The sequence below is a fragment of the Rhineura floridana genome, chromosome 18 (genome assembly GCF_030035675.1).
Source record: "Rhineura floridana isolate rRhiFlo1 chromosome 18, rRhiFlo1.hap2, whole genome shotgun sequence".
NCBI classification, from domain to species: Eukaryota; Metazoa; Chordata; class Lepidosauria; order Squamata; family Rhineuridae; genus Rhineura; species Rhineura floridana.
Genome location: NC_084497.1, coordinates 14,244,890 through 14,258,028, shown reverse-complemented (window position 1 = coordinate 14,258,028; position 13,139 = coordinate 14,244,890). Strand labels below are relative to the sequence as shown.

The window sequence follows — 13,139 nt, the reverse complement described above, 5'->3', positions numbered from 1 at the left end:
TGCAGTATAAAAAAAGTTGCAAATAATTAAATCGGGGATAGTCAACGTGGTGCCCTCCAGGTACTTTGGACTTTAACTCTCATCATCCCTGGCCATTGGCCATGCAAGTTGGGGCTGATGAAGTTGTAGTCCAAAATGTCTGGAGGGCCCCTGGTTGGCTATCCTTAAATTCAGTATATGAACCGGTAGGGAACTCTCAGAGAAGAGATGAAGCTTTTTAAAAAAATTCTTTTTCTTTCTGAACGCTGACAAAGCTCATAAATATGGAACCATCTCCAATCCACAACCTGGAGAGACTGCCCATGAATAACTGGTTTTTGTGTGATTATTTTTAAAGTCCACAAAGGTTCCACTGGGATAGGACAGGTAAATGTGTTTGTGAGAAGGGTCCATTTGGCCCCTACAGCAGGGGTAACAAGCCTCTAGATGCTGCTGGACCAGAACTCCCATCATCTGCCTCTGGCTACTGGCCACGGTGGGCAGGGCTGTTGGGAGCCAAACAGCATCCAGAGGACAACAGGTTCACCAACCCTGGACGCAGCCTTACCTTGGTCCTCCTGTGATGCATCATTGTAGTTGACCTGCTTACGGACTCTCTTCCCTTTCCCCAGGTTGCGGGCCAGGTCCTCTTGCTGTTGTTCATAGTGGTGCCTCAGAAGCTTCTCCCAGTAGTCAGGGTCCACATTCTCCTCCTGCTTGATGATTTCACGTTCAACCTCCTCCTGCAACCAGAAGAAAGAACAAGGGAAAACTCTCAGCCCACAGCTTGGATAAGAAACAAACTACTCCCAAAGAAGACGCTTGGCTCTCCTTCAGACTGGCAGAAAAGCAGGGCTGTGTCCTGTGATCGACGGAAAAGACAGCAAAAGAAACAGGCCTGAAGACAGCTACAGCACACCAGTTACAGCAGGTAGCCCAGAATCTGAGCTTTCATTTTTTTAAAAAGTAAGTCTCTAGCACTCCTAGAAAGAAAGTTATGAAGCAAAATGTGCAGGTACCCTTCTAAGTAGTTTCTGTGAAATGAGCCTGCCTGGTTGCTGCTGGCTTGTCAATGTTTTTAGCCAATGAGTGAAGTCAGAGCTGTGACTGATAAGTGAGTTTTTTAGACACCAGGCATCCCTGGAGTTCGAAAGAGCTACTGTTTCCCCCTCTCCTCTTACTGCACTTTTCCTTATCCAGTCTTACTTTCTAGTAGTTCTTGGAATCTACATAGTTTGCCCTTCCTTTTTTCCCCTAGCAACCAATCTTGCAATCCGTCCTGTGGTGGGTTCATCTGAGATCAGGTACTGCACTTCCTAGAAGTTATTTTCTGCAGGTACTACTACACACAATAAGTGCGCATGGATGTTAAAGAACCCCCTCCCCAATTGTTGTTGTTGTTCTGTGCCTTCAAGTTGATTACGATTTATGGTGACCCTATGAATCAATGACCTCCAAGAGCATCTGTCATGAACCACCCTGTTCAGATCTTGTAAGTTCAGGTCTGTGGCTTCATTTATGGAATCAATCCATCTCTTGTTTGGCCTTCCTCTTTTTGTACTCCCTTCTGTTTTTCCCAGCATTATTGTCTTTTCTAGTGAATCATGTCTTCTCATTATGTGTCCAAAGTATGATAACCTCAGTTTCATCATTTTAGCTTCTAGTGACAGTTCTGGTTTGGTTTGTTCTAACACCCAATTATTTGTCTTTTTCGCAGTCCGTGATATCCGCAAAGCTCTCCTCCAACACCACATTTCAAATGAGTTGATTTTTCTCTTATCCGTTTTTTTCACTGTCCAACTTTCACATCCATACATAGAGATTGGGAATACCATGGTCTGAATGATCCTGACTTTGGTGTTCAGTGATACATCTTTGCATTTGAGGACTACGAAAACTTTGCAAAGAGGATTAGGCATGTCTCCTGCTGTGCAGGAGCTGACATCTAGGCAGCACTACGTTAAGAATTCACTGTATAGTTAGCTTATAGTACAATGCAATACATGTCTACTCAGTGGGTACAGGTAAGGAGGTACCGGATGGTAGCCTAGGCTTTAGTTTAGGGTCAGCATTGAGGCAAATAGGGTTCTTGTGCCTTTAACACAATCTGCGCAATGCCAACCAGCAGAATGTAGCTGACTTCCCATGGCAAACATGAGGTTGTCTGGGAGGTCGGGGGGGGGGAGTAGCAATGACAGTACTCTGTCTAATTTTTTGTTACGCCATGCCTCCATGGCAGTCATTGTGTGACTGGCACCCACAACATTCTCAAAATTTGAAATGTGCTTCCTACTCCAAGAAGGTTGTTGATGACCCCTGGAGGGGTGGGAGACCACAGCCATCATCATTACTAATGGGACACTCACAATTCATATGGAGCAATTACTGTGTCTCTTTTGCCCACTCAACTGTAAGCCCCAACAAGCTTGCCCAACACCCTGAATGAATTATGGGGCCCCTAGGGCACTTCCCAGAATCCTCTGCAACATACAGGGTTCCCATGTCAAAGACCTGCATGGTTGCCATACAGGAAACGTCTTGGCACACACTTAGGAAAGGTTCCCAAAGCTAGGAAGTTTAAAAACTAGCTGGGATGGAGGATAAACTCCAATGGTGGCTGGGTGTTGCCATCATTAAAGTGTTCAGTAAGTTTTAAATTGTGTTTTTAAATTGTTTTTTGTGTTTTAAGATTTGTATATTTGTTTTTATTGTTTTTAATTGCTGTAAACCGCCCAGAGAGCTTCGGCTATGGGGCGGTATATAAATGTAATAAATAAATAAATAAAGTTTATTTGTACTGTGTTATAAACTGGGGGGTATGAATGTAGATTTTAGCGTGCCATACACAATTTAAACACACACACACACACACACACATCCTGAAATAAACAAACTAATTGAAAAGACCGAAAGGAAATCCATGACGCAGGGCACATTACCACACCATCCTCTTCTCTCACAACATACTGAGCCACTTTAAAAGAGCTGAGATACTCGTTCATGTTCTGCAGCTCCGTGTCGTCGGTGGCATGCTGGTTCCGGTCAAGGAGCTTCGAGATGGCCGCGTCGTCATAATGGATCACGCTGCTGTCTTCGACATCCTTATTGTCACCTGGGAGGAAGGAAAGAAAACGGAAAGGCAAAGAACCAAACATGAAAACCGAGCTCAATTTTCATGACACCCAAACATGCGATGCTTCCTGGGCGCAGGTTTAAACACGGGGCAAATGGCTCCTGCTGCCGCCTTCCTTGAAAAACTGGCCTGCCTTTGCCTTGCCCTGAAAGAAAGGTTCCACGGGTATTTCATTCCCTCCAAACCTCCACAAGTGGGAAGAAGTGTGGGACCACACTTGGAATACTGTGTACAGTTCTGGGCGTTCCACCTCAAAAAGGATATCTCAGAGCTGGCACCTAAAAGGGCCACCAAACTGATCAAGGGCCTGGGGCATTAGGGAAAGGTTACAATGTTTAGGGCTTTTTAATTTAGAAAAAGGTGAGTAAGGGGAGACGCGACAGAGGTGTATAAGATTGTGTGTGATGTGGAGAAAGTTGATCAACTTTTTTCTCCCTCTCTCCTACGTTAGAACGCATTGGGGCCCATCCAACGAAGCGGAATGTTGGAAGACTCTGGAGAGACATAAAGGACTTCTTACACAGAGCATGGTTGAACTATGGCATTTGCTGCCAGCCTGGATGGCTTTACCAGCAGATGACACAAATTCATGGAGGACAAGGCTGTCAATGTCTACTAGCCATCATGGCTGCGTTCTGCCTCCACTGTTGGGCGTAGCATGCCTCTGAATGCCAATTGCTGGGAATGGCACGTGGGGACAGCGCTCTTGTGCGCAGGTCCTGCTTGCAAGCCTCCCAGAGGCACCTGGCTGGCCACTGTAAGAAAAGGACGCTGGACTAGACGGCCTATGGCCTCATCCAGCAGCCAGACTCTGCTTAGGTTCTTATGACGAAACTCCAGACAAATTTGTGCCTTTCGTCCTTCATGTACCTGGTGGAGTGGTGCCGTGTTTCTTCTTCACGGTGGGAGTCACTGTCCCCCCTTTGGAGGCCGGTGCCTCTGTGAAAGGGGCCACCACCTCAGGCATGCCAATCCGCTGGCCCTGAGAGATCATCCCTGGGAGCAAGAGGAGAAATGGAAGCCATACAGCTTTGTACCAGAGCAACAGGAGCCCCCTGACAGCCCCACTTCTCACAGTAACCTGGACCCGCTAAGCCAAACGAAGGCAAGAGCTTGTTGTTATTGTTGTTATTGTTCACAATGTGCCCAAAGTTTTCTTTGCACTGGATAAAGATTTTAAAAACCCACACAGTTCCAGCCCACAGTTCCTTACCCTAAATCTAACAGAGACGGTAGAAAAGGGAAGAGCAATGGGGAGAGAGAAGGAAAACAAGCAAACTCATCAGCAATTCCTCATAAATTTCATAGACTTCAATCACAGCTGACACTCACCCCATCTATGGAACTTGCCCTGCGTAGACTTGGTAGGGGTCCCCCATCGTTGCTGGGCCCCATTACCACCCTCCCATATACCCTTTAGACACTCGACCAGAGCTTTGTCATCTCACCCTCAACATCGTCCTTGAAGAGTTCCTCTGTTCCAAACTTCAGGATGTCATCCAGCTCTTGCTTCGTCATGGAGCCCGACTTGGAGCCAAGGCCCGGGCGCACCACCAAATGCGTCAACATCATCTTCCTCTTGGCCACCTGGGTGATGCGTTCCTCAACAGAGGCCCTCGTCACAAAGCGATAGATCATCACCTTCTTATTCTGCCCAATCCGATGGGCTCGGCTGAACGCCTGGATGGATGAGACACGAGGTGCTTCAGAATGACAGAAAAGACTGAGCTCCCGTCCCAGACCTCCCTGGCACCCCCTGGAAAGGGAGCCTCCCTCTCCCCATATCAAGAGATTGGCTGAGGGCAAACCTCCTTCACTATCACCAGAAGAGGGGAGATAGGAAATCCCAGGCCTCAAACCTGCTGGCAGCTGCGGCTCACACACCCAGCTTAGCTCTGTCTCCCTTTCATCTGGAAAAAATGGTTTTTAAAGGCTTTCCGCATTCAGCAATCCTTCTATCTCATTGCATGGGAGAGCCAGGCACTTCTGTAACAACTTCCAGCGTGAACTCCCAGTTAAAGCAGGGCACCATCACCGCTCCCTAGAATGGGGACAACATCCCCTTGGCAGTAAATCTCTTGGGGACCACATGCTGACTGTGAGTGGGGCCAAAGGTGGGTGGGACCATCCCTTCTCTCTCCTCCTGTTACCCCCTTCCTTGGTCGCTTGCCTGCTTTTTTTCTGACACCCATGCAAAATCCTGCCAGCTACAAATTCAAATCCAAATTCCAAGATCTGAATCTCTGATGAAGAACCAGGGAGGAAAACTAACTGGGTGCCAAAATCCTGGAACAAAACTGTTCTATTGCATTCTCTCCTAACTGTATTCTTTGAAAGCTGCCTTGAATGAATTTGATACAGAACAGCAGTATACAAATGTCAAAAGAAGTATATACATATACCTACATATGCTTTCAAAACTCTCTCTCTCTCTCTCTCTCTCTATATATATATATCCCTTCCTCCCAGTAGGAGCCCAGGGCGGCAAACAAAAACACCACAAACACTGTAAAACATCATAAAAACTGACTTTAAAATATATTTAAACAAAACATCTTTAAAAACATCTTTTTGTAAAAAAAGTTTTTAAAACATCTTAAAAAGCAGTTTCAACCCAGACACAGACTGGGATAAGGTCTCTACTTAAAAGGCTTGTTGAAAGAGGAAGGTCTTCAGCAGGAGCCGAAAAGATAACAGAGATGGCGCCTGTCTGATATTTAAGGGGAGGGAATTCCAAAAGGTAGGTGCCACTTCCTATGTTGTGTGGAACAGAACTCCTGATATTTGCATATTTGATAAGATATCTGCAGGAGGCCCTCTCTCTATAATATAATTAATAAACAAATTACTAAAGCAAACATACAACCTAGAACAATGAGACTCTTAAATCCATATGGGCACTTGGTCCATCAGACCTTTGAAGCCAACAACCATTACCCAGGTATATGGAACTGATCTGTTGCCCATTTCTGTATAAGCATTTTAGATAATGTTGGTGGACAGTCTATTTTTTAAATATTTGCATTCCACCACCACCACCACCGTCAAAATGCACTGGGCCAAACTGAGATATGTTTTTTTCCTTGGTGCCTCCAGCTCATCTCCTTGCTTCGTATTTTGGCTGCTGGGCAAAGGCAGAAGGTGATCTAGACGGATTTAAAGCTCTGTATATTTGTTATGCATTCTGGTCAATCAAGGTCCACATGTTGGCTTATAAAAGAAAGTGAGAAAACAATTACAAACTCAGGCTTGCAAATGTGATCTGTCCTCTTCCGCCCCCCTCTGTTGTTACCCCCCCCAACTTAGACTGTAAGCTCTTTGCCGGCAGGGACCTGTCTCTTTTTGCCCAGGTATCTCCAAAAGCTGCCACGGTGGCACTCTATTAATGACAAATAAGTGGATCTATTTGTGAAATGCAATCAGAGGAGATGGAGAAGCAGCTTTACAAAAATGGTTGCGTTCCTCCAGAAATAACTAAATGTCGGGTGTGTTTAAGCAGGCAGGCTAAATTTAAGGTTATGGGTTGCATCTAGTGCTAGTCCTATTCAGAGTTGGCCCAGTGAAATTAATAAATATGAGCAACTTCTGGTTATTAATTTCAGTGAGCCTTGTCTGAGTAAAACATAGCTGGCTACAAGCCAGTGACTTTTGTCAGTCTTTTTTTCAATGAGTGGAATAAACAAATTCAGTTAGTCGCATTCACTCTAAATTATAAACTATTTTAAGTCAATCCGAGTGCAGGACACGGAATAATGGGCTCAAGTGGCAGGAAGCCAGATTTCGACTGGACATCAGGAAAAACTTCCTAACTGTTATAGCCGTACGACAATGGAACCAATTACCTAGAGAGGTAGTGGGCTCTCCGACACTGGAGGCCTTCAAGAGGCAGCTGGACAGCCATCTGTCGGGAATGCTTCGATTTGGATTCCTGCATTGAGCAGGGGATTAGACTTGATGGCCTTTTAGGCCCCTTCCAACTCTACTATTCTATGATTCTAATCTTGGAGATTCAGAGTTTTAAGTTGAAGCTGAGTCTGCCTATGGTAATTTACCTGTATTTTTATTTATTTATTTATTTATTCGATTTATTAGTCGCTCATCTGGCTGGTTACCCAGCCACTCTGAGCGACGTACAAAGCAAAAACATATAAAACATCAAGGACATCAAAAAACTAAGCAAAAGAGCTAAACAATAACATAGAGACTAACTTAGTTACAATAAGGCTTCTCGTCTGTATAGTCCGAAAAGTGCGCCTTTCGATGGAAACTCCTGTAATGTTTGAAAAATGACTTTTTGTACACTTGTATATTTTAATGTATTTGTCATGGCCGTTGGCTAATACCAATAAATTTATTATTATTAAAAAAACCCTATTTTAGGCACCTGGATGTTTAAGCCGCCAATAAAATAGGCAACATTAGAAGCAAATACTGAAGCAACATTAAATACCAGCAGGAAAAACAGTAATAAGCAGCTGGGAAAATATTTCCTTGTGAGAAAAAGGGGAAGAGGAGATTTATACATAAGGATGAGGGAGGGGAAAGCGCACTCAGAAAAGAAGCCACGAATTTCCAGGAAACAGGAAAGCCGCTTGTTTTGGAGGTAAGGAGGGGAAGCGTCTGAGAAACACCAGCAAGATGGCACAGGTGTGTGTGTGCAGGCTATGTGCATGTGTGAACAATGAGGTGAGGACAGCCAAAGGAGGATGGGAGATTGGAAGATGGCGGATGCGAGTGGGGTGCATTTTAATTCCAGGGGTATGAACGCAAAGGGAGAATCAACAGAATTAACCTGGATGTCATTGTGGGGATTCCAGTCAGAATCGTAAATTATGACTGTGTCTGCCGTTGCAAGGTTTATGCCCAAACCGCCGGCTCGGGTGGAGAGCAGGAAACAGAATTGCTGGGCTCCAGGAGCTGAGAATGACAAAATCCAACATGGTTGCGAGGGGTTGGGGAAGAGGCGAGAGGGAGGGGGAGACAGAAAAGGCGTTCAGGGTTAGTAACGACAGCGCGGAGGTGGCAGCATCCAAGAAGTGTTTCTGACTACAAGGGGGAAGAAGGAGCCAAGATCAGTTAGTGGCAGACAAAGAGGGGGATGAATTAAGGCCAGGCACAGGAGAAACAGGCAACCTTTTGGGGTGCTGGGAGCCCTACTTGCAGCCAGATAGACTGTCAGGTTATGTCAGCAGTAGAAGAGAATGCATTGTATGCTGGTTTAAGCCCATCACTCTCAAACAATGAGCCACAGGGGAACTACTAGCATACCATGAAAAGTAGCTAAAATGACGTAAAGAAATGCTCTAGTGATCCTGGAGCGTCCTGCCTGCAGAAGAGGCTGTCCACTGTGTCTCTGCATGAGACCCTGCTCTGGGCTTGCCTCCTTCCCATCTTCCAGAGTTGGGAAAGTCATCCCCATCTCTTCTTCCACTCACTCGCATTACAGAGACCCATTTGGTATTTTGCCCACATGAGGCCCAAGGCAACATGTTAAATGGTGCATAAATCAAATAGGCATAACTAAAGTGCTGGGACTTGATCCCAGACCGGTGGCTGAATCTGGGAGACGTCAGGCCTGTTCACCCACAACCAGCTATAGCTAAAAGAAGGAATTGCAGTTGGACCAGCAAGGCCTGCCAGCCAAGGCCAGGACAGCTAACATAACCCCTCTTTAAAGGCTTGAACAAATGAACAACCTGAACATAAACTGCGCTAGTTTAATATAATTCAGCCAAATAACATGGGTTCCCAACCTCTTTAGTGCTCGGGGGCATTTGGAAACCAAAGGAACACCTACTCCAAAACGAAATAAAACAGAGACAAAACAAAAGGGCAGGCCACCTCCCCCGCAAAAAAAATGAATCTGGCAAGGGGCTTTGGTGGGTGCCAAAGGGTGTCTGAAGGTGCCGTGATGCCCCCAGCTGCCACATCTGAGGATCCAAAAACTGTAACAACTAAATAATCTCTTGCTTATTTCAAATAAGCAAGAATTGACTAAGCTCTCTTGTCTCTTGTCAGATGAAAAGGCCACATTTAATATTTTCATTTTCTTAGGGTAACGAAATAGCCTTGGGTATTAAGTGTGCCCTTCTTAAACTAACCCAGGAAAGGGTTTTGTGGCCCCGTAAAGACGACCAAATTTATTATGGCATATGCTTTTATGGACTGCAGAGTCCATTTTATCAGATGCATGAGGGAAATCCACTTGACAAAAACACAAACTACAATAAATCGGTTTGTCTTTAAGGGGCCTCCTCAGGTTTTCTACTGCAGCTGTTAAACACAGCTCCTCCTTTAGAGAAATTTAACAAACCCACTAATTAAAACATTACCCTGTGCAATTAATGCTGGGACCCACCCCCACTTAACCCTACAAAGCTTGCAGCCCCCCTAGAGACAATGCCGGCTGCTCATCCATGGAAGGACATCAAGTCTTGCAAGCTTTCCACAGTCCTGAATGCTGGCTGGTTCCCCCCTGCATTCCGGCCACATGCCACCAGCATCTGCAGGTTGGAGCACAACTTGCAACCCGAATGGAAATACCCAAAGTAGAGTACCATTAAACCTGTCGATGGCTTCCTGCCTCAGTCCTCCAGTAATCCCACCATCAATCCGCTCATATTTATAGCCCTCGTATTCCAAGAAATCCTCCAACAAGTCCAGCATTTTTGTCATCTAGCAAAATAAAAATAAAAATCAGACTGTGAACTAGCGCACCACCTGAAATAAAAAGAAAAACAATTAGTGGCTCCTTTAAGGCCCAAGTACCACCCACAGAAGAGGTGGCCGACTGCATTTCTGTGTGAGTTGCTGTTCTAGCCTTGCCTCCTTTCGATTAGGCTCCGCTGAGAGATGGCAACTCTGCCTGATGCAGAGACTTAGGAAAGTGGTCTGCCCTCAAAGGAGGCCACTTGTTGCATCTCTGCATGAGTCATTACTCCAAGCTTCCAGTCAGGGACTTGTCCAGAACACTGACTCATGCAGAAACACAGGGGGGCAGCTCCAGTGAGAATGGGTAGGCTCTTAACTCACTCTGTAACCATTTCAGGTGTAAAAAGTGAAGTTTCATCCAGTTTGAATTCAGCAAAAAAAAGCATGTGTGCTTTAACCATCAGAAGTTTGAAATACACTGTTCTTAAGGGGCTTTTTTGAAATCTTCCTTGGAGAAAGAACCTGACGCTCTTCAGAGCAGTATTTTTAAATTGCCTTGGAGCATTCTGTACATTTTTCAGTCATCCTTACTACAACCTTGTAAGGTAGACCAACATTATTAATCTCCAAAATGCAGGCAGAGGAGAGTGAGAGAACAGTGGCTAGGACCACATAATGAAATCGTGGTAGAATGAGATCTGAACCCAAAACTTCCTGGTTCACAGCTCACTTCCTTAGCTACTATGCTAGTTTACAGCGTGCCACACTTGTGACCAGTTCTAACAATTGTGAGCTTTGTCTAAACTCTTAGGCTAACACTGATGGACCGATGCTGCATTGCACTGTCTTGCTCATAAGGACAGAAGAGCCTGCTGGAGCAGGCCAGTGGCCCATCTAGTACACCCTGTTCGCACAGTGGCCAATGGATGCCCCAATGGGACACTAGCAAGCAGGACCTGAGCGCAAGAGCACCATAGCCCCTCCTGTAACTTCCTGCGACTGGTTTTCAGAAGCCCACGGCTCCTCCACTCATTGCTACGCTATGGGAGCTCAACCTCCTGAATGTTTGCAGCTCAACTGGTTTTGTGCCACTTGGCCCATTTGCCCTCAGACCTGGGAGAAGATGAGCACCCGATGGCCCCCGACATGCAACTTCTTCAGCATCTTCTGCAGCAACATCAGCTTCCCGGACGACTTCACCAGCGAGCTGCCATCATAGGATCCGTTTGGCAATACTGGGGCTTCCTAAGAACGATGCAAAGTGGAGTGAGAAAGGGCTGAGTCCCACCCACAGCGGACCGCAGACAAGGAGAGGGGAACCCTTCAAGTGCCCAGCCGGCAACCAGCCAAAATGAAAATAATAATTGTTCATTGCAGCCTGGCACGTTTTGGGTAATGAAAGATCCTTTTATCAAGGGCAATCTTGTGCTAGCAACACGCCGCTATCTCATCAGTGTAAAAAGCTTTTTACAAGATTGCCCTTGAAAAAGGGCCTTTCATTACCTGAAACCTTGAATGGAGGGAGGTAGCCCAGAATGACGAAAAAGCGTAAGTAAAAAGTCACAGTTTTATTCCATTTGTGTAAATTAAAATTGTATTAAAAAAAGCCCAATGTGTTTCGGCTAATCTTATATAGCCTTCATCAGGGGCTGAAAGAGACAGATATACATTGGAATCACTAAACATTCTGTACGAACTTGTAACTTACAGTTTCTATTTTTTGAAAAAGGGGGGTGGGATGGGAGTACATAGATTTCTTTACTCACATGCTTATTTTAAATTCTTCATTCATTACTCTGCAGCTTTCAACAAACACGCTCACTAGATTCGGCCTGACAAACGTGCTGCTGATAATCAACAATCTTTTGAATAAAATCTGAATCATCATTACTTTGAATGAAGAATTTAAAATAAGCATCTGAGGTGCATTTGAGGTGCCTCCCTCTCTGCTCTGCCATCCCACCTACAAGGGAACAGCTCCCACTGAAAAGCACAGCATACAAGCTAAGGGGAGAGGCCACCCAGAGAGCAAGAGACAAATTGTGCCTCCTGAGAGATAGAGCCATATCCTGCCACAGCAGGTCTGACTCAGGGCCCATCTGCACTATACAATTAAAGCAGAATCATCCCACGGGCATCATACGGGCATGGCTTCCCCCACAGAACCGTGGGAACTGTATAACTGGGTGTTAGAACAAATTAAACCAGAACTATCACTGGAAGCTAAAATGATGAAACTGAGGTTATCCTACTTTGGACACATCATGAGAAGACACGATTCACTAGAGAAGACAATAATGCTGGGAAAAACAGAAGGGAGTAGAAAAAGAGGAAGGCCAAACAAGAGATGGATTGATTCCATAAAGGAAGCCACAGACCTGAACTTACAAGATCTGAACAGGGTGGTTCATGACAGATGCTCTTGGAGGTCGCTGATTCATAGGGTCGCCATAAGTCGTAATCGACTTGAAGGCACATAACAACAACAACATTCTCTTCACAGAGCTACAATTCCAAGAATGGTTTAGCAGTCAATCCCCCTTCCTAGGGAACTGCTTTAAATCTATGGTGCAGATGAAGCCTCAGTATAAGGCCACTTCCTATGTTCTGAAGGTCCATTAGAAAAACTCCAGAATCCACCGTTGCTGGGACCAACCAAAATGTCACAGCAATGGCTTAGCAAATGCCATTATTTTACAATGTTGTGGAAATAAATGCACCATTTATATTGGACTGGATCCAACGGTAGTCCAGCTCAGGGCAGATCCGTAGAAACGAATGGACATGACTAACTTAGGAAATGCAAAAAGCAGTAAGCGTCCGAACAACCCCGCAAAAAAGAGATGAAATCTCAAGGCGCTGCAAAGGAATTTGGAGTCATTGGTGAAAGTTTTAAAAAGTGACTGCACTATCAGGGATCTCTGCAGACTGTTTCCACATTTTAATTTGACCCCAATAAATACAAGCCAAAAAATATTGGGCATTTTCTAGAAATAAATTCCTTCACAGCATCTTGAGATGTCCTCTCTCTCTTGTGGAGGGCATGACTCACTTAGGTCCATTGATTTCAGTTTCTTAGTTGGTCTAAGATATCTGAGTAACAGATGCATATTATTCATCTGTTAAGGAAATGTAATAAAAGAGCACTACATATAGATATCTTACAATTATAGACACAAAGTAGAAAGTAACAGATTTATGGAATGAAGCTTAATTTTGCGTTATGACTGTTTAAGCAGATAATTAGACTTGCTTCCACAGTTGTATTTTAGCTCTGTTTTATATATAATATCTTGTAATCTCATTGGTTTTTTAATGTGCTTGTAAATAACAACAATAATAATAGTGTTTCAAGTTTTTCAGAAATCTCTAACAG

The 13,139-nt window shown here is 44.8% G+C and overlaps 1 protein-coding gene across 4 annotated transcripts in view; it reads right to left on the bottom strand.

Annotated features, from left to right (window-relative positions):
- Positions 1 to 13,139, bottom strand: part of CHD5 (chromodomain helicase DNA binding protein 5) — a 110,393-nt gene that overhangs the window by 36,769 nt on the left and 60,485 nt on the right. For all 4 annotated transcript variants that reach the window (XR_009759493.1, XM_061601106.1, XM_061601107.1 and 1 more), the window contains exons 21-27: positions 10,877 to 11,008; positions 9,670 to 9,787; positions 7,905 to 8,029; positions 4,561 to 4,792; positions 3,983 to 4,108; positions 2,919 to 3,091; positions 548 to 722 (exon numbers count right to left, since the gene is read on the bottom strand). Coding sequence is in view for 3 of the 4 variants with exons in the window: in XM_061601106.1 (XP_061457090.1) it covers positions 548 to 722; positions 2,919 to 3,091; positions 3,983 to 4,108; positions 4,561 to 4,792; positions 7,905 to 8,029; positions 9,670 to 9,787; positions 10,877 to 11,008 (1,081 nt within the window). In the remaining variant the exon portion in view is untranslated. The remainder of the gene's footprint in view (positions 1 to 547; positions 723 to 2,918; positions 3,092 to 3,982; positions 4,109 to 4,560; positions 4,793 to 7,904; positions 8,030 to 9,669; positions 9,788 to 10,876; positions 11,009 to 13,139) is intronic.